The 24712-nt window shown below is 33.9% G+C and overlaps 1 protein-coding gene across 2 annotated transcripts in view; it reads right to left on the bottom strand.

Moving 5' to 3' along the window:
• The window catches only part of LOC100376022 (liprin-beta-1-like), a 56147-nt gene that overhangs the window by 20660 nt on the left and 10775 nt on the right, over positions 1-24712 (bottom strand). Inside the window, exons 2-7 of one of the 2 annotated variants that reach the window (XM_085501872.1) lie at positions 18187-18421; positions 17012-17220; positions 16227-16256; positions 4142-4348; positions 2964-3095; positions 2373-2490 (exon numbers count right to left, since the gene is read on the bottom strand). In XM_085501872.1, coding sequence (XP_085357998.1) covers positions 2373-2490; positions 2964-3095; positions 4142-4348; positions 16227-16256; positions 17012-17220; positions 18187-18259 — 769 coding nt within the window. In that variant the 5' untranslated portion in view covers positions 18260-18421. The remainder of the gene's footprint in view (positions 1-2372; positions 2491-2963; positions 3096-4141; positions 4349-16226; positions 16257-17011; positions 17221-18186; positions 18422-24712) is intronic. The other variant, XM_085501867.1, reaches the window with a different exon arrangement.

The following is a 24712-nucleotide window of genomic DNA, read 5'->3' as shown; positions in this document are numbered from 1 at the left end:
AAAAATTAACTTATTTTAGGTTCTGTCAAATTCTATACTCTATCACAGGTGACACACATTGTGAATAGGATACAGGTACAATACAGAGGTGCAATTTGCAGGATAGGAATGGTTTCTTCGTATCATGCATCTTTTTCTCTGTGTAACAGATTTTAAAATTAAACTAGTTAGTGATAGCTCTTTGTTGGATTAATTTGAATAAGTAATAATTTATAAAGTTTAAGTTGGAGAACATATTCAACGAATTTCAATTATTTGATTGTGTTCTACAACAAAGGTCTATTTACAGCAATTCCAGGCACTGATTTGATGCTGAAATAGTGCTAGATGTTGATAATTTTCTACAATAGGTTACACACTTTGTTTTCAAATTTACATAAGTTGTAACTAAAAATATAAACATCGGCTGCAAATCAGAGGAATGATTGACAGATATTGCCCACAATGTTTTCCATTTTTGCTACAAAGTCAGGTACTCCAGTTGAAGTGAGAACAAGAGTTGTCGATTTGTATTTTCATGGACTGTCATTTGCTGAGATTGGAGATTGAAATGGTGTTTCAAAGCAGACAGCTTATAACATTGTCAAACAGGTTGTTACCACCGAGAGTATACTGCCAGGAAACTGACAACGTTATAGATTATGTTGAATATTGTGACTGTGCATTTACGGACGGGAAATTCGTCAAAATCTACTTGTGTACGGCGGCAACCCTCCTCGGACGTGTGATAGTGTGTTGCCTTATTTGGTGGCACAACGACCTGTTGTTTCTCATCGTCAAGAACTAATCATTGAATAACACCCACTCTACTTATGTATTCAATTTCATTACTGATATACTGAATGAAGTCTTCATAGGACATTTGTTGCAGGCACTTTGATCAATAATTCTGTCATGATCAGTCGGTCAGCTGGTTGTTAATTTTATACAATAAAGAAGAAACGAGAAAGCAGTCCTTACATATATGCAGCCAGTTTCCATGGGTACTAGGCCAATTGTACTTCATGGATGTGCTTATTATTTTGTATGTTAATTATGATTGTTTTAATATAAAAGTGCACTATGGAAAAATGCAAACTCCACCCAGAAAAAAAAGGAAAAATGTTTGCATGCACGAAATAGACACAAACTGGTTAATAAAGTTAATTAATTTATTAGCAAATATAAATCAGATTTTTATAACCAAAAAATAACTATATAGTTATGAACGAAACAAAACAAACACAAAGATAATTTTGTAGTACATAGTTTTGCACTCCATTTTCATGGATAATTCACCTTTCTGCAATCAAATATTTTCTCATATAGTGTATTTCCTAGTCGGGAGATGTTCTACTCGCTGTTTTCTGTTCTGAATACGTTTTGCACAGCGTTTTGTTTTTTGCCAAATCACCATCTTTTCTATTTCTCGAGTTGCAGCTGTCAGAATTTTCAAATGAGCTGCTGTCATGCTATTGGTCGAAATGATTTGCATGAAACTCCATGAAAAGGTTAATAAACGCCTTGTAATTTGCCATGGGAATACAATATTTGAATTATATACTAGCTGTATTAGAGCACCACACATGTTGAGTGTACTTTACATGTGCTGCATACGTAACATGGGACCCATAACTAACATGACAACCCAGATGCTTTGACCATTACAACTCCTAATGGTTTGAAAAAATAGATCAAGTTGAATAAGTCATTAACTGTATCAACCAGATAGGGTCCAACTATCCTAAGCACGCATAATTTGAAGTCATTAAAGAAACCTGGATTCAATCCCTGGTAGGATATCCTGTGTTTGATAATCAGAGGGAAAACAATGTCTATAGGTTCTACCGGTAGTCTACGTAGTTGGCATGCAGAAAACACCATTCACTTTATTTTTTTTGCTTACATTTCTGTCTTAATTTGACTTGCAAAAAAGCAATAATCTCTTCTGTAGCAAAAACAAAGAAAAAAAAAGGCACATCCAAGGTCGTAGGTCAAATATTTTTCATCAGGTCAAAGGTTAAACCACTACACAATCAGTATAGCATAGCAAAGAGAAGAAACAAAATATTTTCACCCAAAAATAATTAAATGATACAGTAGCAGTTATTGAGGCAACAAACAATTCCAAAGCATTTCGGTAAAAAGTATCAGTATTGTAAGTTTTTTTAATAAGGTAGCAAAAGCACAAGATAGCATAGATATGAAATACCATATTTGACCTATTAGAAGCACATTTTCAAGTTGCATACAAAATCAATCAGTATACATGTACTGAAAGAATAAATATATCACTTATTTTGAAAACACACATCTCAATTATTTAAGCACATGTGCTGCTAACAGAGTAAATATGGTGCATTTGTGATGTCACAAGCTCACACAATCTTTACCTTTTTCAAGGTTTGTTGTAGCTTCTTTGACTTTCCTCAAGGTGTCAATTTCCCTTCGTAAACATTCAATTTCTTCATCTTTTTCCCTCACCTGGGTTTTATACTCAGCCAACTCATTCTAAGAGAGAGACAGTTGTGAATACTATGCTATAAGACAAGGAAGATTGTCAGGGCCTTGGAGGTTAAAGCAGTTTAGGTTTTTCTGAGCAATGACAATTCACTTAGACACCCTTTGAAAATTACAGAGCATAAGATGATGGGAGAAAGAGTAAAATAATAATTTACTGTGATATTAATTTTCAAGTTAATTGTGGATGGTTTTTGTTTCAGGAAAATCAGTTTGTAATAATGAAAATCAGTTTGCAAAGTGCGATTCTGTTCTGTTTTTCACAAAAACAAACTGACGTAACCTAGCAAAGACAATTTACAAACTGTCAGAGTAAAACAGTCCTGATAAATGTACATAGTTCAATACATGAGGAATGTTTTTTCAAGGCATTGAGGGACAAGTGTTTACATATAGAGTTGATCAGGTCAACAATACTGTATTGTAATAGACGCTTTATTATGGATGATATCCAGTATGTTTACCATATATTCTCGGAGTCTGTCATCAGGTTCTAACTGATCTCTTTCCGACCTGGCAAGTTTTATCTTCAGTTCAGACACAGTATCCACAAGGTTCAACTTCTCGTTCTGTAAAGACGTCCTTTCTCCAATTTCCTGTTGATGACACAAATGGGGAGGTTTGAGAGGCAGGCGGTGATTAAATTTCAATCAATGGCATGTTAGTTTCCAAAAATATAAAGGGCAATCAGCATCCTGTGTTTTTACTCTAGAGAACACAGCAAAGTCATAACAAAAGGCAGTGCATATTCCTAGACTCACAAATCTAAGGGCAGAACTGAATATATACAGTCTTTTGACAAATCACGCAACATACAAATTTTACCACATTGTTTTTAGTGGTATACAATAATGCAAGTTTATATGTCTATACGTCAACAAATAATAAGTATACAACTCAGCTCTATCATTGTAATAGTCAATCTGAAGGTCAAGACAAAATTGTTAGCAATATGACCTTTACTACAATATAACGCACCCCAATATCAAGGAAAATTCACCAGCTACTGTATTCGCTCTATTAGTAGTGTGTTTACGTAAATTGCATGGTTTCTATGGTTGTACGGAGATATTTTAATGATTTAGCAACAACAAATGTGATTTTTGTTTCATGCATGCTTCTTTTGGAGAGACACTTCTAATAGAACAAATATGATAATAGTATACAGTAAATCATTGTCCATAGCAACCACTGTTACCATGGAAACATACATAATTTTATACTCCCATTTGTGTTTACGTCTACAATTATTCAAAAATCAGTCTCTCATCTGCTGCACAAAGTGAATTGCACTGACACGCATGTTGTTAAAATTGTAAACTTAGACAGCTTTATAATAGGTTCATATATATATTTAACTCCCTGGCTATAAAACTGATTTACAGCCAGAGGTTCTCTTGCCAAAATATTTGTGCAATATTTCCTCTTAATTGTTTATGGTGTCTGTTAGTATTACAGCAGAGGCAAGAAGAAATCACTCAAGAGAACAGGCCAGCATTTCTGTGAAGACTCAAAATTGGTTTTGTAAAAAATGTCAGTGTACTAGGTACACACATTTATACAAAGCTTTACGATGTGATGATGACACCTAACAGAGAGCTCACTCAAAGCCAATCCCAACCCCCCAATATTCAAAAAGTACCTGTTGTAACATTTCTTCAGTTTTATCCACTTTTAATAGGGTCTGTTCAATGATGGTATTTAGTTCTCTGATATTGTCTGTCTGCGCTTCCACCTGATCAGTCAATACACTGACTTGTAACATCAATGAAGACTTATCATCTTCCAGTCTTTGCAGCTTCTCCTCGTCATTGTCATGGTGATGACATTGACAACTATTGCCATTAGTCTGAAATTAAAAAAATATATTTCAAAGATGAGATATGATGTAAATGATGCGAAGAAATCAAAGAAAGGTTCATATATATGGTCATTGTCAGAGAAATGGGAGGGATTGAAGAGGGGTTGAAGGGGTTTGGATTGTTTGAAGGGAGGGACACAGGAATTTAGATATAGAATAGATATCAATAAAAAATATTATCCAAGAATCATACAGTACACTGTATGTATGTCTGGGTGAAAGCTGGAGAAGATTGTGCCTGGCACACTACTTGACTTAACGGTCTAGAAGATGCATTTATTAAATTATGTATGGAAATATTATTTCAATACAGTAAAAAAAAATCAAATTTGAATGAATAAGAAATAATTATTTGAATGAATAAGAAATAATTATTTTCATGCAAAACAAAAGGAAACAAATTTCAATGATTGTATGAAATAATACTTCATCAGATGCTAACAAGCTGTGCATGACCCAAAAAATTAATTTCATATGTTTACTTGTCATCCCACAGATGTAAACATGATAACAAAATGTGTAAAAAAAATTGAACGTATAAGGAATAAAAAAAAAAATCAAGTGAAAATAATGCATTACTATGGTGAGATGAGAAAGAAACAGCAAGCCTTCAAATACAATGTAAAAAGTTATGATAAATTTGTTAACAAACTTTTGTAATTTGGTCAGAATGTGTCATTGACCTTAAGCAGTGTTCATGTACAAATACATTGTAACAAAGACTGTGATGCATAAAAGAGTTGTTTGTAATTGTTAGTTGTGTTCATTTTTATCAATAACGCATCGCATCTATTTCTTGTGTTCTAAGAAGCAGTAATCAGAAAGTTAGTGTGATGTGCCAACATGAAAATGTGTTTGTGTGAATCAAAGCATAAATTTACATTAACATGACATCTGTTTCATAGAAGGTAGCAAGAAGGAACAAATTATCACATTTTCTATTTTTTCATAAAATAAAAACAAATGACAAAATTTAAATTACATAATGTTGTAGCCACATAACATTACAAATGATGAAATGGATTTTTCTCCATTATAATGAACAAATTACATTCACAAAAGAGATTTACACTTTAGAAACATAAATCAACTGTTAAAAATTATTCAAATTTCAACCATAAGAAATTGATTGGTATAGATACAATCTAGTCAATACTGATTTAGCCAAGCACAGCAATGATTATATTTCTCAATATAATTCCATCTTGGACATCAACTACGGGATTCAAAGCTTATAGTGTCCATATAATAACTCTCTCAAATACTTTATGAGAGAAATATATGCTCACTAGTTGTTCACTTTCAATTACACTAAAAGTACACTAAAAGTACATGGAAATTAAAGTCCTTTGTGGGTATTTACCCAAATAAATATGGGAGGCAAAATTATCACAATAGTTTGTTTCAAAAGTGTAACATAATAACCATGTCATCAACTTTTTGGCTTTTTCACGCAGTACGAAATAAAATTTATCCCAAAGATTATACATGTATACACCAAGTTTGAAATCTGATGAGTGGATAATTAAAGTGTCAACATACAACTCACATGTGCCGGGTGTAAAAAGAAAATCAGAAATTTGTAAATATTCAAGATCAATTAAACATTTTTGTATTAACCTTTTAAACAAGAAGACTGATAACTAATCTGATCTTTGCAAACAAGTGAGACTAAAGTTGGCAAATTGATATGCAAATTAGGTAATTATTATGCACAGATTTCGATCAAAAAGTAATCAGGTATGAGCATCATCCAGGAGCATGAATTTATGAAGTTTCAATGAAATTCCATGATTAGTTTTCGAAAAAATGCTTTGAGTGAACCAAAATAATGGGTTACTATGGTGATATAAATTATTCAAAGTTCATGATTAGTTTTTCAGATATATTAGACACTTTACTGTACTTCACACACAGAAGTAAAAAATCAGTTCAGCCTGTCTGCTTGTTGTCCGTTACCAAACTATTAATGAAGACACCACTGAGGGGTCAGTGTAGAAAGAAAAGTCGATCAGAAATAAATAAAGGGAAATCCATTATAAACACACAGATGAGGTCATTGTTACCATGGCACATGTTGCTATGGCAATGACAGATACACTAAGTTGAGGCACTGTAAAATGATAGAATTATCACAAGAGCCAATAGATCTGGTGTTATTCATTATTTGTATAATTGAATATCACCATGGGGTGATAGACCTACTAGGGATATAGAATATGAATTGAGATGAAAAAACACATTGACTTTTGACAATGTTTTTATACACACTAAGAATCAGATGTTAAAGTGAGCAGCCATATGTCTGCTGAACGAGCCAATGGAATAGATAACAAGACACGAGGAGGAATGTCTTTTTAAATAATAAATAGAAAGCCTTTCATTTCACTGTGCCTGTCACACAATATAGCTGACCTGCTAGTCTGATGATGTGGCAAACACAAAACATTTGTCTTTACTGGTATGCAATAATATGTAAAATGTTTTAATATGGAAAATTGTAAAATCGTGAACACGCATTGGAGTCATTAAAGTAGTGACTCTGGATTCACAGTGTCTACGGCAGAGGGGTTTACAGTAGTTATTGGATACCAAGATTCACAGCGACTATGGCCAGGATTCATAGCACCAGGATTCACAGCAACTATGGCCAGGATTCATAGTACCAGGATTCACAGCAACTATGGCCAGGATTCATAATACCAGGATTCACAGCGACTATGGCCAGGATTCATAGTACCAGGATTCACAGCGACTATGACCGGGATTCATAGTACATTGTACCAGGATTCACAGCGACTATGGCCAGGATTCATAGTACCAGGACTCACAGAGACAATGGCCGGTATTCATAGTACCAAGATTCACACCGACTATGGCCAGGATTCATAATACCAGGATTCACAGCGACTATGGCCAGGATTCATAGTACCAGGATTCACAGCGACTATGGCCAGGATTCATAGTACCAGGATTCACAGCGACTATGGCCAGGATTCATAGTACCAGGATTCACAGCGACTATGGTCAGGATTCATAGTACCAGGATTCACAGCGACTATGGCCAGGATTCATAGTACCAGGATTCATAGTACCAGGATTCACAGCGACTATGGTCGGAATTCACAGCGACTATGGTCGGGATTCATAGTACCAGGATTCACAGCGACTATGGCCAGGATTCATAGTACCAGGATTCACAATACCAGGATTCACAGCGACTATGGCCAGGAATCATAGTACCAAGATTCACATTGACTATGGCCAAGATTCATAGTACCAGGATTCACAGCGACTATGGCCAGGATTCATAGTACCAGGATTCATAGCGACTAAGGCCAGGAATCATAGTACCAAGATTCACAGCGACTATGGCCAAGATTCATAGTACCAAGATTCACAGCGACTATGGCCAAGATTCATAGCACCAGGATTCACAGCAACTTTGGCCAGGATTCATAGCACCAGGATTCACAGCAACTATGGCCAGGATTCATAGTACCAGGATTCACAGCAACTATGGCCAGGATTCATAATACCAGGATTCACAGCAACTATGGCCAGGATTCATAGTACCAGGATTCATAGTACCAGGATTCACAGCGACTATGACCGGGATTCATAGTACCAGGATTCACAGCGACTATGGCCAGGATTCATAGTACCAGGACTCACAGAGACAATGGCCGGGATTCATAGTACCAAGATTCACAGCGACTATGGCCAGGATTCATAATACCAGGATTCACAGCGACTATGGCCAAGATTCATAGTACCAGGATTCACAGCGACTATGGCCAGGATTCATAGTACCAGGATTCACAGCGACTATGGCCAGGATTGATAGTACCAGGATTCACAGCGTCTATGGCCAGGATTGATAGTGCCAGGATTCACAGCGACTATGGCCAGGATTCATAGTACCAGGATTCACAGCGACTATGGTCAGGATTCATAGTACCAGGATTCACAGCGACTATGGCCAGGATTCATAGTACCAGGATTCACAGCGACTATGGCCAGGATTCATAGTACCAGGATTCATAGCGACTATGGCCAGGAATCATAGTACCAAGATGCACAGCGACTATGGCCAGGATTCATAGTACCAAGATGCACAGCGACTATGGCCAGGATTCATAGTACCAGGATTCACAGCGACTATGGCCAGGATTCATAGTACCAAGATTCACAGCAACTATGGCCAGGATTCATAGTACCAGGATTCACAGCGACTATGGCCAGGATTCATAGTACCAGGATTCACAGCGACTATGGCCAGGATTCATAGTACCAGGATTCATAGTGCCAGGATTCACAGCGACTATGGCCAGGATTCATATTACCTCGATTCACAGCGACTATGGCCGGGATTCATAGTACCAGGATTCACAGCAACTATGGCCAGGATTCATAGTACCAGGATTCACAGCGACTATGGCCTGGATTCATAGTACCAGGATTCACAGCGACTATGGCCAGGATTCATAGTACCAGGATTCACAGCGACTATGGCCAGGATTGATAGTACCAGGATTCACAGCGTCTATGGCCAGGATTGATAGTGCCAGGATTCACAGCGACTATGGCCAGGATTCATAGTACCAGGATTCACAGCGACTATGGTCAGGATTCATAGTACCAGGATTCACAGCGACTATGGCCAGGATTCATAGTACCAGGATTCACAGCGACTATGGCCAGGATTCATAGTACCAGGATTCATAGCGACTATGGCCAGGAATCATAGTACCAAGATGCACAGCGACTATGGCCAGGATTCATAGTACCAAGATGCACAGCGACTATGGCCAGGATTCATAGTACCAGGATTCACAGCGACTATGGCCAGGATTCATAGTACCAAGATTCACAGCAACTATGGCCAGGATTCATAGTACCAGGATTCACAGCGACTATGGCCAGGATTCATAATACCAGGATTCACAGCGACTATGGCCAGGATTCATAGTACCAGGATTCATAGTGCCAGGATTCACAGCGACTATGGCCAGGATTCATATTACCTCGATTCACAGCGACTATGGCCGGGATTCATAGTACCAGGATTCACAGCAACTATGGCCAGGATTCATAGTACCAGGATTCACAGCGACTATGGCCTGGATTCATAGTACCAGGATTCACAGCGACTATGGCCAGGATTCATAATACCAGGATTCACAGCGACTATGGCTGGGATTCATAGTACCAGGATTCATAGAGACTACTGTAAAATACTTTATTTTCGCTTGGAATTTATTTTCGCTATTTTTGCTGAAAGGATGATTCCGTGAAAATAAAATCCAGCGAATATACTTTTTTCCCTATATTCCACATTCAACTCGTCAAAAATCAGTGAAAATAAATTCTATACAAAACACCCAAAATGCCTTTTCAGCGAAAATTAGTTCCAGCTAAAATAAAGTATTTCACAGTATGACCTAGATTCATAGTACCAGGATTCACAGCGACTATATATGGTCAGGATTCATAGTATCGATTATTGGATTGACAGTGACTCTGGCATTGACAGTCATAAATACCATTTACCATTTACACAGTTTACCAGGACAGTATTAAGTCTAACTAGCACATTGTCTTCCAAAAAAAAAAAAAAAATATGACACATATAGTTCAAATTTGTTTATTAAAATCAGAGACTCCATATGGTGCAAAACCTTGATTGAATACCCAAATGTTTTACAAATTAATAACGGACGGGTAAATCAGCAGATAATCATAGACCCTCTGGTCTATAGCTTTATGTAAATTAAGAATTTTCAATAAACCATGACTAATTTTGTTTAATTGCAACAGCACAGAGGATAATTGCATCATGTATTTGTATGAATATCAACATTATTTGAAATATTTGCTCTTTACAATAATTGTTAAAGGTTTGTAAATAACCATGAGTATTGTTTCCCAAAACAAAACAAATATCAAGAAATGCAGGCAGTAATACAAGTAGGAAATAACATGACTGTAAATCAAAGTTATCACATTAATGGGCTTCCCAAGCACAGCTGTGGAGTCACACACAGTATCTTTCAAGCAGTCTCAGTAAGTATGTCTGGAATGTCCAGTTACTCCCCTTACTCATGATACCATCAGATGTGTTACAAAAACCATGGTCACCATATCAAACATTAATAATTGATTAAACACATCAAATTAATCTCCATCTTTATTTTTTAGGGTTATTCATCAGTGTTAGTATACCGTACACATATCTCTTGAGAATACATGATGATAAAATTCAATAAACATTCAATCCAAGCTGTGTGTTTACTGCACATTTTTACTTCCTCTCAAAATATTTAAATAAATCCCACAAAGATTATAGATGGAATACTGTTACTAGGAACATGCCACATTTGAATGAAAGTACTCATGAGAGAGTTAATACAAAAACCATTCCAGCGGATACTCTTATCCTACCATCAGCTGATATACGATACTGAGAAATATTAAGCCTGTGACACAGTACATGATACAACACAGTTCAGTGAACAATGCCATTCTTTTTTTAAAGTATTAGCCAATTTGTAGCAAGATTACTACAAATGACCATCGACATTCAATTCATGAATATGGGGAACAGTTGTTGATGAAATAAGAACATTTAAAACTATTTTCAAAGACAGAGCTCCTTTAAAGTGCTCCTAATTCAGTGAGATGGTGAGATTGATTGAACCCACAGATGTAACCAAAAATTAAAGAAACATAAACATGGAACATTGAACTTTCAATTGGCCCAAACTAAAAATAACTTGCACAAATAAACAGAAAAATCCCAAAATCATTCATAAACATAACACTTTAGCAGCTAATTCAAGTGTATCATCATATGTATTATGATATGGTAAATTTAACTGAATTATTTCAAAACAACAAAATGTCATAGTTTTAACTGAGAAAACAATGAAATATTTCCACCCCAAAACGACAAACAGTCGATGATTCAGAAAACTGGTATGCTTCATTTTTAAATCGCCATTAACATTTGTAAATGCAGCAATTAACTTTATATTAAGCTTTAAACTCAATTTTAAATGCTATGTCTTTAAAGTCACTTGGACGTCATACAGCTACTTAACATTAAAACACAATTATCCCTCAAATTTGACAACAACATTTTTATTATTTTCTTTTTGAGAATTTTCAAGATTATCTGATCCATGATATATGAACTTGATGTCAATCAAAACAATATCATTTAATTAATTCAAAGACAATTTTAGAAAGATTCATCTGTTCTAACTTGCAGACTCTTTCACACATTGATCAAGATTGATTTTCTTCCATATGTTGATAATTGATAAGCTTATGAGCATACAAACAGACATCAGTGACTGACGAGAGCTAAATTAGAAACATGAACAAAAAATCTAGCTCAGGCCCTCCTAATTTTAGTATGAACAATTGATTTTACAGAACTGTCAAGGCATTGCCATTCACTATTGCAATAATAGTATGACTTGATATGGCTACAAGGTTGCCAGGGCACATTAAAAATATCCAAAAACTACAAAAATCACACATACACACACATGTTCTGGATGTAACCATCTTTAAAACAGCATTGAAACTACCACCACCACCACCACCAAGATCACAATGTGTATCAATGTAAAATGTTTTTTTTTTTTGAAAGCCTGTATACACACTGACCTGAACTGCCTTGTCTACTTTCCTACTTCTGTGCTGTGCCATCCCGAGGAGTTGCTCAACCCGCCACATGGCTACATTAAAGGATAGAAACGCTGGGAAAGATAACCAGTACTCCAATGACATGGCTGAGCATGTACTCTGGAGGATCAGTACAGTTTCAGTTGATAACTGATAGCAGGGTGATGTTTTATTGGTTGCCGTGACCTCCAGGATCTGACACTCTTGGATTAATTACCAAAATACAGCTGTCTCCAATGAAAGATACATTAGAGTGAGATTAAAATCCTTCTACTTTTCTCCTCTTGCCATTACGGTATATCTGCAAAATAAGTTTTAGCTTTTCTGTGTGTGCCTGATGAGCGACTGCTGAAATTTCGATCCTACAACAGAACAGTTTAGTGTTCTGCTTTCGTTGTCCTTGGTTGCAATTAACAGCTGTAATGGTTTACATTTCTATGTAGGTATACGTCACAAGATTTACATTTGCTTGTTATTCTCTGGGATTTCCTTTCTTGTAACAATATTTGTGATGGCTGGAATACCTCGAATAATCAGCCTGGGCGTATTAATACGTTAATCCTATCAATTAAATCCAAAGCAAACTCAGCAGCATGTGTGATGCAATGTGAAAACTGTGGTCTTCATTAAAACTCAGCCAGTAACGTTGGTAGAGGTCGGTAGTTTAGAAAAACAACAGTGTTTACAGTACTACTGGTGTTGAATGTAAATGATTCTGGTCCAAGGCTGTCAAATCCAGGAGTTAGTTAATGATTAATGAATAAGAAAGTGATAGCTCCACAGACATGTACGCAATACAGATTCCTCTTTTGGTTGCATTAAAGATGCAGCTCCAGTCACATCTACCACTTCTCACTGAAAACTTGAAAAGTCAAATCGATTGAAGCACAGACTCAATAGTTCGTCGAAGACTGCCTCTTTTACATGTTTCTTTGTTTTTTAAATCCGCTACCGAAATTTGCATTAACACAATGGAAGCCACGTAAATTTCACTCCGTACGACATAGGCAGTATGCTGTATGATAAAACTTAACTAGGCTCGTAATCAATGTGGTCAGCAGAACGTGACACCAGTGCTGTACACAATATTATTGCGCAAGTAAAATATAACCTTTATGGTTGCCAAAATAGGAAGTGATAATCACTGCAGAGGTTAATCTAAATAAATAATATTCGCCATGTGGTTAATGCAATGATAAGGGTATTGCAAAGAATTTGTGTAGGCTTCATGTTGGTATTTCAATTTTCTATTATTTCAAGTAGACACATGAAACATGAATTACATAATGAATTTTAAGTACCGGTACATGTCTTTAAGTGAGCTCTGCCACTCCTAATGTATGGCTCAGAAATCTGGAGAACTTTCACATTTAAATTTCACAGAACTAATGGTGAAATTACATGCGAAAAATAATTTGTTCACAAAAATCAAGCAACATTGTGATAGATGAACTTGGAAGCTACCAAATTTACAGATAGATGATTAGGTACCATGACAGATTTGTAACTGATAAATGTAATGTAATATTTTTGCAATCTGCCTACAACACATGGACAAACTTTATAAGTAAACTAGAAGAAATTACTGAAACCAATGAGAGCCACTGTGATGTTGACAGTTTTGAGAATAAACTAAAGCAAAAATTCATAAAAGATTTCTGGTCACCCACTTTACATAAAAATAAATAATTTGAATACTCTTTCAATCATATTTAGAATATGTAAATGTCATTAGTAAGTTCAGAATTTCTGCACAATTCTGTTATTTACAAGTACGGTACCACCAGAGGAAAGGTTATGCACGCTATGTGATGATCTAGCCATTGAAAATGAGATGCATGCTGCGAGGTGCCAATTTTTGGGAATAATCTTATGATTATGAATTTATGCCGACTGTTAAAATTTTTCTTGTTTTATTCATTATTGTTGTCTGTGACAGTGTTTGTTAAAAAATTAAAAAAAATTACATAAAAGCTTAAAAAAAATTTGTTCAATTATCATGACATGCATTTTGTTTCAGATTCCAATTGATGTATGTATTGGACAGGTCTACAACAGAGTAGTTATCAATTGACAATTTCCTAGACTATTATTATAGATAATAATTATAGATTCCTATTATAATTATATAGGATGGTTACTAAGACGATACCTTAATGTCAAATTACACTTTCAACTCAATCACTTCATGTAGATCAAAGAAATATTCATAAATTTCATCAACCAAACATTCAAGTTCAACATTATATAAACTTAGTGTGGACTATGATATGAATTTTTGTGAGTCTAGAAACTGTTACGATGGATGTATTTATGCTACTGGTATTTAAAATGAAAAGAAATCTAACAACTCAAAGTTGCCATAACAAAACCACCACAACAAATCCAAAGACAAATTTATTTATACCAGGGAAGGGTACTAGTAGTGGGCAGAAAAGGCAACACACTGCTTAAAATGACAAAAAGTATTTTTTTGTCTGTGTAAATTTAAAAAAAAACAAATTATTTAAAGCAAAAATACTAACACTGTCATGGTGATCATGTTGCAATGTACAACATAGATGTGGAATTAACCTAATTTGTAAATACCCAGTCAATCAAATCACAGTTGGTCCAATTAAAATCAATCATGCTAGTATTACACATTGCGTATCTATGATTTAGTTACATCGGTGACAAATGCAATAATTTGCTACACACAGGGCACCTTGGGAAGTCTAACCATACCACAAAGTGACCTTTGACCTTATACTAAACTATTCAACCTGAAGGAAGCAAGATGTGGGTGGTGCAGACACTAATTAGTAGAATTGAACATTTTCAACAAGTTTTAATCAGAATATTTAATCACATGGCAATATAAGAAAAGGATAATATGACATGGTCATTCCACATATGAAATTTTGCCAATTTGCAGGCCAAATTCTAAATCACCACAGAATTAATTGTTCCAGTGCAGATAAACCAAAAATTGCATTTTTTTTGTATTTATTGGAGTTTTCTTTTAAAAATACATTTCTTGGATGCTTAACTTACATAACAATTACATAATTTACATAAAGTATAATTACAGATAAATTCTTGTCTCTATGTTTGTTGACCTGGGTGTTTTTCTTTTGGATTTCAACAAGTGTATTTTCATTCAAATGTTCCTTTACTTTATTGTTTGTGTTCATTCATTTGTATTTTGAAAGTTATCTACATATTTTCTCCATTTTCTATTGTGGGATCTGGTTTTGTTTTTTCTCTTAGCAATGTACAACTCTATTTTTTGTATTGTTTTCACATACTGCTTAAAAACATGAAAATCTGGTTTGGCTTTTTTACATCGAGATATATATATGTCGTTTTCCCAGCAGTACAAGAAAATTTGTAGGACATGAGAGTGATTTATCCCCTAATATAATCTGCCAGCCCCTAAGTCTGTGCCGTAGATCCATTTTCCTTCCCCACAGCATAAAAAGATTTTCCCAGAACAAAAACTGCATTTAATGAATATTGAATCATGGAAGTATAATACCTCCATGATTGAATCATTAACATATTGACCTTAGAGACACCTCCGTTATTTCCGTAAGCACAGGCACTACATATACTAATCATTAGTATACACAAGTAGAGCAAAACGATATTAAATTTTATAATCAAAACTGTAAGCAGTACCTAATTGGCAAGTTTATATGTGTAGAAATGGGTGTAGATGGAGGGAATGTAAGGATTTAATATTGTGGATTGAGGGCGGGGGAGGGGAGGGGCTTAGCTAGCATTATGTTGAGCTTTCATAGCCTTCTCATTTGAAACCTGGATGCAGTCATATCTGGGAGGTGTCCTATGCATCCGATTTACACTGATTATATACAAATAACAACAAGTAGACACTCACAGAATTACTGAAGTTTTTGATATCCAGAGATTTACAATAGTTAAAAGAAGAAGAATCCAGACATGAAGCAATCACAACACAAAGCTCCATTACAGAGTTTAGAACTGAAACGTACATTGCAAAAAGTTACTACATTCATAACAATAAATACAGACAAATGCATTACAGATATATTCAGAAAATTGCAAAATATTACTTAATTTACAAAATGAAAAAACAGAAAAAAAGTTATTTGAGTTAATTTTAAGGAAAATACAAACATAGATTAATTGTGATATCACTTCTTACCAAGACCAAAGGAATAAATGGATATCTCCACTGATTTGGGAAGCAAGGATACAGAAAAAAAAAACAATGTGGGAAAACGTATCAGGAAAGCAGGTCAGAAGTAATTTCAAATAAACATTGGCCTCAAACAGTTTCAACTCTTGAAAGTCAGACAAAACAGGTGATGAATGTTTAGACATGTAAACACAGTGAGCAAATGATAATGAAAATACTAACTGGTTTAATTATATCACCATAATTGTAACAGCAGGTGCAAACAACGTGGTGGTTATATGATTATCGTCTAGGTTATTTTATTTTTCGTAAAAACATTCTACATTCTAGTCAAAATGATTAACATGGATTGAAATATGTGCAAAGAAAGAAATGAAAAAAAGTATAAATTATAACGTTTCAATATTTTCATTATTCTGCTGATATACTCGATGTGGATATAGCGACAAAAACCTGTATAAATTTGTTTCATTTTTTGGGGGTTATTTTTTTTTAAATTAACCAGGTAAAACTCCCATCAAAACAACGCAGCATGTTCCAAATTAACATGCTTGATGTCTTCCATCCAGTCAGTTTCTCTGACAAAAATTAATATCTAATCATGATATGACATTTAATTGCTGGGTTTCATATGTCATGTCCTGAAACATACTACCTAATAAAATGCGCTTGAGTAGTTATCAGAATGTATTTTGTCTACCAAGATGGCCGACAGCTCAAATCGTTTCCAAGGTGACATTATGACACTACCAATAGTTGATTAAAAGAATAAAAAACATCCAACTTCTCACCTGTAAACTATCTTCGCCTTTTAACCATGCTACGATAGACTGTGAAGTAGTCACTGGAACTTGGTTTCTAGTAGAGGCGTTATGATCAGTGTCGGCATTATCCAAAGCGTCTTTTACATCCTCCAGTAATTTCAGGATCTGCACATCCGCACTGGGAATATTACGTGGCTCGGCAGAATTCAGACCATTTTGAAATTGAAGCTTAGTGCCTGCATTGCAGAAAAAAAAAGATTAATTATCATATTTCTACAATCGGAAAAATAAACAAACAAATCAAAGATGCAAAATCATACCAATTGGTCTAATGTTACTTTTTTTTTTAAACAACTGTTTTCAAATGTTTCAGTGTATATAAATATTCACCATACAATTTGTATTCATGTTTTATTCATGATTCCAGTATTTCTCAAGATAAGTCTTAAATGGCTGGCTCACCAGTTCTCAATTGTGTATTGAAAGTTAACAGATATTTCTATTGCAGTGGAGACTGCTGTGATGAATGATTAGATGTTGAATGAGTAAAGATTTAGGTATGTGCCCTCTATAGATCAGTTTGGAAATCTTTTGTTTTTAAGATTCAGTTGTTTAGACCACCATCTGCTGTCTCTTGTTTCAATCTAAAACAATCTGTATTATTCATTTTGCATGTAATATTTGAAAGTTTGGAGGTATGAACATATAAAGCATAGAATTATTAAAATATACAACTGTAAAACAACTGTACATAAGGTACATGTGTTCCCCACTATTTTCTGCCAATATGCCAAGGATTAGAACAAATAAATGGCATGAGGATTATAGTGCGTTTTGTTCGACAAATTAGGCAATTTTGTTATGGGAAAAGAATATAAATTCACAAACAAATGTACACAAATATTACATGTATTTTGTTTAGAAAAACGCCCTCTATTGCTTGAGTTGTGTAAATTCATACTCAATGTCATCGCATTTACAGATGAATATATGGTCTTCAATTTATAACAATTATTATTAGTATATACATATTTATTAGTACAAAAACTGTTTTATGCATTTTATGAAGCATCAATTTATCTATACTGTAATAATGCTTTATAAAAAAAATAACTGTGTGCAACATGTAAAGAAAACATTTCCTCAAATGCACAAAAAATTACGGTACATAATATGCAAATAAAAGTACAATTTACACCAACCTGCTATGATGCCATCCATCTGTTCCAGGGCAGCAGCCAGCATATCACTGGCATCATTACCACCAGTTGACATCTTGAGGTAGGAGGTTAAAGGTCAACACCAGAGGTCATACACAGAGGTATCATACAGGATAAAATACACAACAGAATCCCTTAGAATTCTACTTCTGACTGTAGCCCTGGGTGACACCAGTTACATAAGACTAGGCACATCAAAAAAAAATGGGAACACAATCTAAATAAAATACAAGATGAAGACAATATAAATATAAATTTAAAGAACAATGCAAAGACAAAAACTGATTGTCTGGGATTAAACTATCAGTAAACAGGATGTATGGCAATTTCCGGTTGATAAAACTGAAGTGTTTACATACTGTATTGGCTCTATTAGATGAACTTAGTACATGTATAGTTAAAAATATGAATTCGCTGTAATTAAATTAATTTCAATGTTTATTTCAGTTTTTATCATTTCTGGTCATTTTTAAAACTGTATCTGTTGTGCTAGCCTGATGTTTAATGCCTCTCATTTAATTCTCATCGATGTATAAGAGTTTTTTGTGTGTAGGATAAGATTGCAATCAGGTAACTGCCATGTCAGTGAATGAATATTCACAATATACACGTATATATACTTTAAATATGTTTAATTATGGCATGATGAAATATTTTGTGAATTTAAAGATTCTGGGAAAATAACTAAACTAGCAGAATGTAAATGAAAGGAGGGGGTGGCACAGAATCTTTCGTAAACTTTGTTGCCTGTGAAAATGTCTGTTTTGTGTCATTTTACCCTAAAATTGACACTTGTTCAATTATCAGTAAATTTTATGACTTATCTCTGAGGAGTTTATTATATTGAAATGATTGACATGTATTCATTGACACCATGGTGTTGAGTCAGTGTTTGAAAAGTCAAGTGTTAGTAAATATGCATCAGTTATGGCCAGAATTGGATGGTATGGTTAGGAGGTATTTCAATGATCACAGTTTTATCAAATACAGGGAAGTCGTGAAAGGACTCATGGATTCGCATTTACATTTACATGATTTCATGTTTGTACATTATATGTGCATGCACAACTAAAAGGGAAAATAGGGTATGTTATATTCAGAATAATAAGATGGCATATAATAAATATTAAGTTACAAACAAATAAATTATTTTGTATAATATGGTAGTAAGTCTGCCATTTCCAAATGAACTGCTGATATTGTAGGATGAGGTAGGATGAGGTAGGTTACATGTACTACTGGGAAAAATAGATAAATGCATGGTGCAAATATTTTCCAAATCATCATGCACTAAATTCAAGGGTTGGGATAATGTTAATTAGTTCGATGATGTAATTTTTGAATAATGAATGAGTATATTTATAGTATATTGGGAAGAAATGCTTTCCATTGAGGTGTCGAATGCTAAAAGTCATTTCACTATTTCATTCTCGAAGGGCAATTGCCATAAAAATGAATGGATACTGTAAAATACCTCATTTTCTCTTGGCAATTATTTTTGCTATTTTCACTGAACGGTTTTCCCTATATTTTACATTCAACTCATCAAAAATCAGTGATAATAAATTCCATACAAAATACCAAAAATTTATTCCAGCTAAAATAAAGTATTTTACAGTAGTATCGTAAATCCACCACTTATCAATCAAAACATTTATCATTGAACAGCCAAATTGTGAGAATTAAAAAAAATATTCATAAACACTCAAATTGATCAAATACAAAAGTTGTTGTGACAGTACAAATTTCGGATCCACATAAAAAGTTTTCTTTCATACAAACACAGAAGTTGATTAAGAGTATGAAAACAAAACCTGAAAACTATATAATGCTCACTTTGTTCAGAAATGAAGGTGGATGAACTAATGGACCGAATAAAGTAGCTGTAATTGGTAAAGGAAGCAGCTTATATGTAGCCTGTCTCATTAACTATTTAACATTACCCGGTACTTTATGTCGAAGTCGTTCGTTTCAACATTTCATAATATACCGGTAAGGTTATATATTGAAGTCAACTAAAATATTTACACCAGATCTAAACAAGCCAACATCACAGCTTCAAATTTCACAAAACTTTGTACAGGGTTGACTATCAGAATCTTTAGGAATAGGGTAGTGGTAGAAAATCAATGTATATATTTTTTTCTTCACTTCATTTTTCTGCCGGATCTTTGTTTCTAGTATGATGTAAAGAGTGAACCAACATTTCTCCTGGTTTTGTTTCTGTACAGTTTGCCACCCTCTATCGCCACCCAAAGTTTTATATGATCGATCCCTAGTTCATAGCAAAATCATAAATACCCACAAAATGTAATCGTACTAAGAAATCACCATTTAAAGCAGAAACTTTTTATTTTTCTGTAAACCAAACAATATCCCCTCTTTTATTTATTTTAATAGTTTCCATGTACAATACATGGTAAATTCAAGGAAGGAAGAAACGAACCAAGGAAGATGGGAGCTACTGGTAGAGTTCATATACAGAGAGAGAGAGAGATAACATTTCAGTTTTAAACTATTCTTCATTTAATCAAAGTCATAATCTCTACATTTATCACTATCAATGAGAATAAAGATTAATTTTTGAAGCAAAACATGCAGACAGAGTAATCAAAGACAACATTTTGCCATGCTGATGACCCTGACATACTTATAATGGTAACTCATAATAGACACCATGTGAAGGTCAACAAAAGGTCATCTATAATTGAGTAAAAAATTGCAAACACTGCTTCCAACAAATAACACATTTAGAATACATGTATCCAGTTAAAAGCTGACAATTTTAACAAAGGATACAAAATAAAAAAAAAATGCACAATGGATGTTCTAATTGATACATAAATAGACATATAGTCCTCAATACATGAATATTAATAGCTCACATTCAAAAAATACCGGTAGCCATTATTTGACAAAACTGTGAATCAGAAAGGTCAACGGATTCTCTGAAATCTCACATGAATCTGAACGGCAGTCCGCACATATACAAGATTCTCTTAATTTGAATTAATTGTACCAGGGAGCTGTCTCATTAATGCTCCCTAGATTGTACAGACCTGTATAAAGTCTCTCGTTTGTTTTTTTTCATTGTTTTTTCAATAAAAATCAAATATTATGCAAGTAAATGATGAAAGCCAGCGAGGTTACTGTGCAGCAAACAAGACTATATGCAAGTCTATCAATTGAAGTCAGCTTTATTTTTATGACATAAAAATAAAAAAAAAATTGAATTTTCATAATATTTGGACACTTTCTAAAGTTGAAATCTAGCTGAGAAATACATATCAGGTCATCTGAGAAAATTCCACTCTGGTGAGATTATTTGTATTAATTAGTGAGAAATACATATCAGGTCATCTGAGAAAATTCCACTCTGGTGAGATTATTTGTATTAATTAGTGAGAAATACATATCAGGTCATCTGAGAAAATTCCACTCTGGTGAGATTATTTGTAATAATTAGTGAGAAATACATATCAGGTCATCTGAGAAAATTCCACTCTGGTGAGATTATTTGTAATAATTAGTGAGAAATACATATCAGGTCATCTGAGAAAATTCCACTCTGGTGAGATTATTTGTATTAATTAGTGAGAAATACATATCAGGTCATCTGAGAAAATTCCACTCTGATGAGATTATTTGTATTAATTAGTGAGAAATGTGGCAAGACTTGATCCAATTCAACCGCTAACACAATCCATTGCAAAATTCCAAAAGTGAATCTTTCTGATCCATAGTAAATCAAAACGCAATAAACTTTAGGTGCAAATGATAGCTGACGAAGATATCGAACAAGAGAGTCATGTGACTTATTTCTGTGCCTCAAATAGTGTTTCATTTTCTCATATCATTAAGTCCAAATAACCATAACTACATGAATCATAGGAACAATCGACGTGGGGGCAAAAAACAAGTCTTGAGTCTCTTGATGAGCTCATGGGTGAATACAACTACTGAGGTATTTTCAAGAGCAGCACCTGGTACTAACACGTTTTTGTAGTATATTTTGAACTAAACTTCCAGTTGTTACAGTCAACATGCTTGTCACCGCTTATTCTGTAATGTGTGTACCAGTATATTACGGGTACATATGATATCTCACAAAAACGACCAAAGTATTAAAATCAATTACGCACACTACAGATATAATGAGATGATCTACTTCATGACAATGAGATGTCTGCGCAAGAACCCACAGATAGAAACAGCTAGGTGCCAATTTTTAAAAGCAATGTCAATGTACAATGATAAACTTGTTTTAGTTTTTTTTTTATTACAGAATTTTAGAAATGTATGCAAATTGTTAAATGTTTTCTAGTTTTGTTTTATTGTTGTCTGTGACAGTCCTTGTTCTTTTGTTTGTTTAATTTTGCCATAAATTTGTATTTTTTTTACACTATTTTGAGTTAAATATTCTATTCTATTCTGTTCTGTTTTATCTTTGAATATTGTGAAATACTTTATTTTAGCTAGATTTAATTTTCGCTGAAAATACTTTTTGTGTGTTTTTCATGGAATTTCACTTCTTTTTGACGAGTTGGATGTAAAATATAGGAAAACAGGTATATTCGCTTGATTTTATTTTCATTGAACCACTCCTTCAGCGAAAATAGCAAAAATTAATACCAAGCCAAAATAAAGCACTCTACAGTATATGATTTATGCAGCCACCTTATCACATTACCCTGAGTAACAGGAATGAAAGACAAAGTTTCACTTTAGACGGGGTGTCTATTCAGCAAAAGAACAATATCACACTGCTTCTCGTTTGAAATATGTGGGTGTCTGTACGTGATGGAATAAGATTACGTGCTGCACTCCCACTATATATGAAACCCTATCATGATTGGACAATCATATTGGAAAGTGATATACTACAAGATGTATAATTTGACAGCTTTTGCAGAGAATAAATGTCAAAAAAGTTAGCGTGGATTTCTGATTTTAAGAAATTCGGGAATATTTTGTTTTTCCAAATTTATATTGATTCATAGGAAGTAGTGTTTTTCAATAGCTAGTGTCACTTCACAATTAAATTATACCTTTATAGAAGTAGTTGGAGTCTAGACACACATAAACTGTATTTCCTGTGCATTGAAGGACACATCTTTGAGTAGCACTCATGTTTCTAAAGAGTATGAGTACTAGAAATCTATAATTTAATTTTGTAAACACTGTTAGCTCTGAGTCATCATAATCTAAGAAAGAACTCATGAGTCCTGGCTGAAAGGTATTGGAGTAAAGAACGCACAAGTCAGGTAACAGATGTTGAGAATATCCAAATAAATATTCAAATAAGTCTATTAGATAAATTTAAAATTCTAAAAATGTTAGTCATTTTATTAGCCATATGAAAAACCAATTACCGGTAACTATTAAACCAATTAAAATCTATTTGTGAAAGAACATGGTAATTGAAACTTAATCTTTCAACGTATTAGTACTATTTTAAATTTCCTTGAAAAAAAATAGCATTAATACAGGCTTACAAGTCCAAAATTATTAAAAAGAATAAAATGATAATGAACCAGATTTCTTAATCATTTGAAGTAGAAGTACATCTCAGACTGCAACAAATATTTTCAAAGATTGAAAACAAGTGGATTATTATTAAAGTGCATATTAATGATATTAATATCCACAATTGATAAACATAGACATTGAATGGAACTACAGATTGTACTAGAGACACATGTGGAACAGACAGACATACAATAAAGACTTTGTATATGTATAATAATAATTCACTTGTGTAGTTGATGTATCACTATTTACAAAAAATACTATATGTATACCAGTTATTATAGTTCAATAATTAATTCAAAAGCATTTTTCCCGGGAAATGTACATTTCAGATGTAATTCAGTTGTAATTACCATTAAATTATTAAATATAAACCAAGGAGTTACAGTGACTTTCACAACGTGAATCAAATGATGTCATCATTTAATTTTAACATTTAAATACATGTTGACAACCATCATGCTTTAATATCTCTCACAGATCTTTCATTTCATAGGTTCTATGGGCACTGATAGGAAAGTACACACATGGTGTCGGTGGAAAGATATACCGATAATACCAGTAGGTCAACATTTCAATTTGATTTTCATGCGCTTCAATGAATTTCCTAGATTGACAAACTTTTGAAATAATAACCTCATGACATTTAATATACCAAATCAGGAAATTGTATTCTTCATGGTTTTAATAATCTTACATGTGTATCTAATCGATTAGTACTCTCTAACATTGACTCATAAGTGCTAGGTATACATCATGTACATGCTATATAGATGTACTAATAACATGCAAATTGGTAAAATGACAGCACCAATCGTTATGCATTATGCAAATTTTACATGCATCTACAATACATTGTATGTGTATGGACACCAAATAAAATGTGATGTGGAGTGAATTTCTGTATCACTTTAACATATCATATTCATAAACACGAGTATAACATTTGTTGATGCAGGTGCCCCAATACATAAACAGT

Source organism: Saccoglossus kowalevskii, chromosome 1, assembly GCF_978046115.1.
Source record: "Saccoglossus kowalevskii chromosome 1, keSacKowa6.1, whole genome shotgun sequence".
Lineage (NCBI taxonomy): Eukaryota > Metazoa > Hemichordata > Enteropneusta > Harrimaniidae > Saccoglossus > Saccoglossus kowalevskii.
This window is presented reverse-complemented; position numbering and strand designations above follow the sequence as displayed.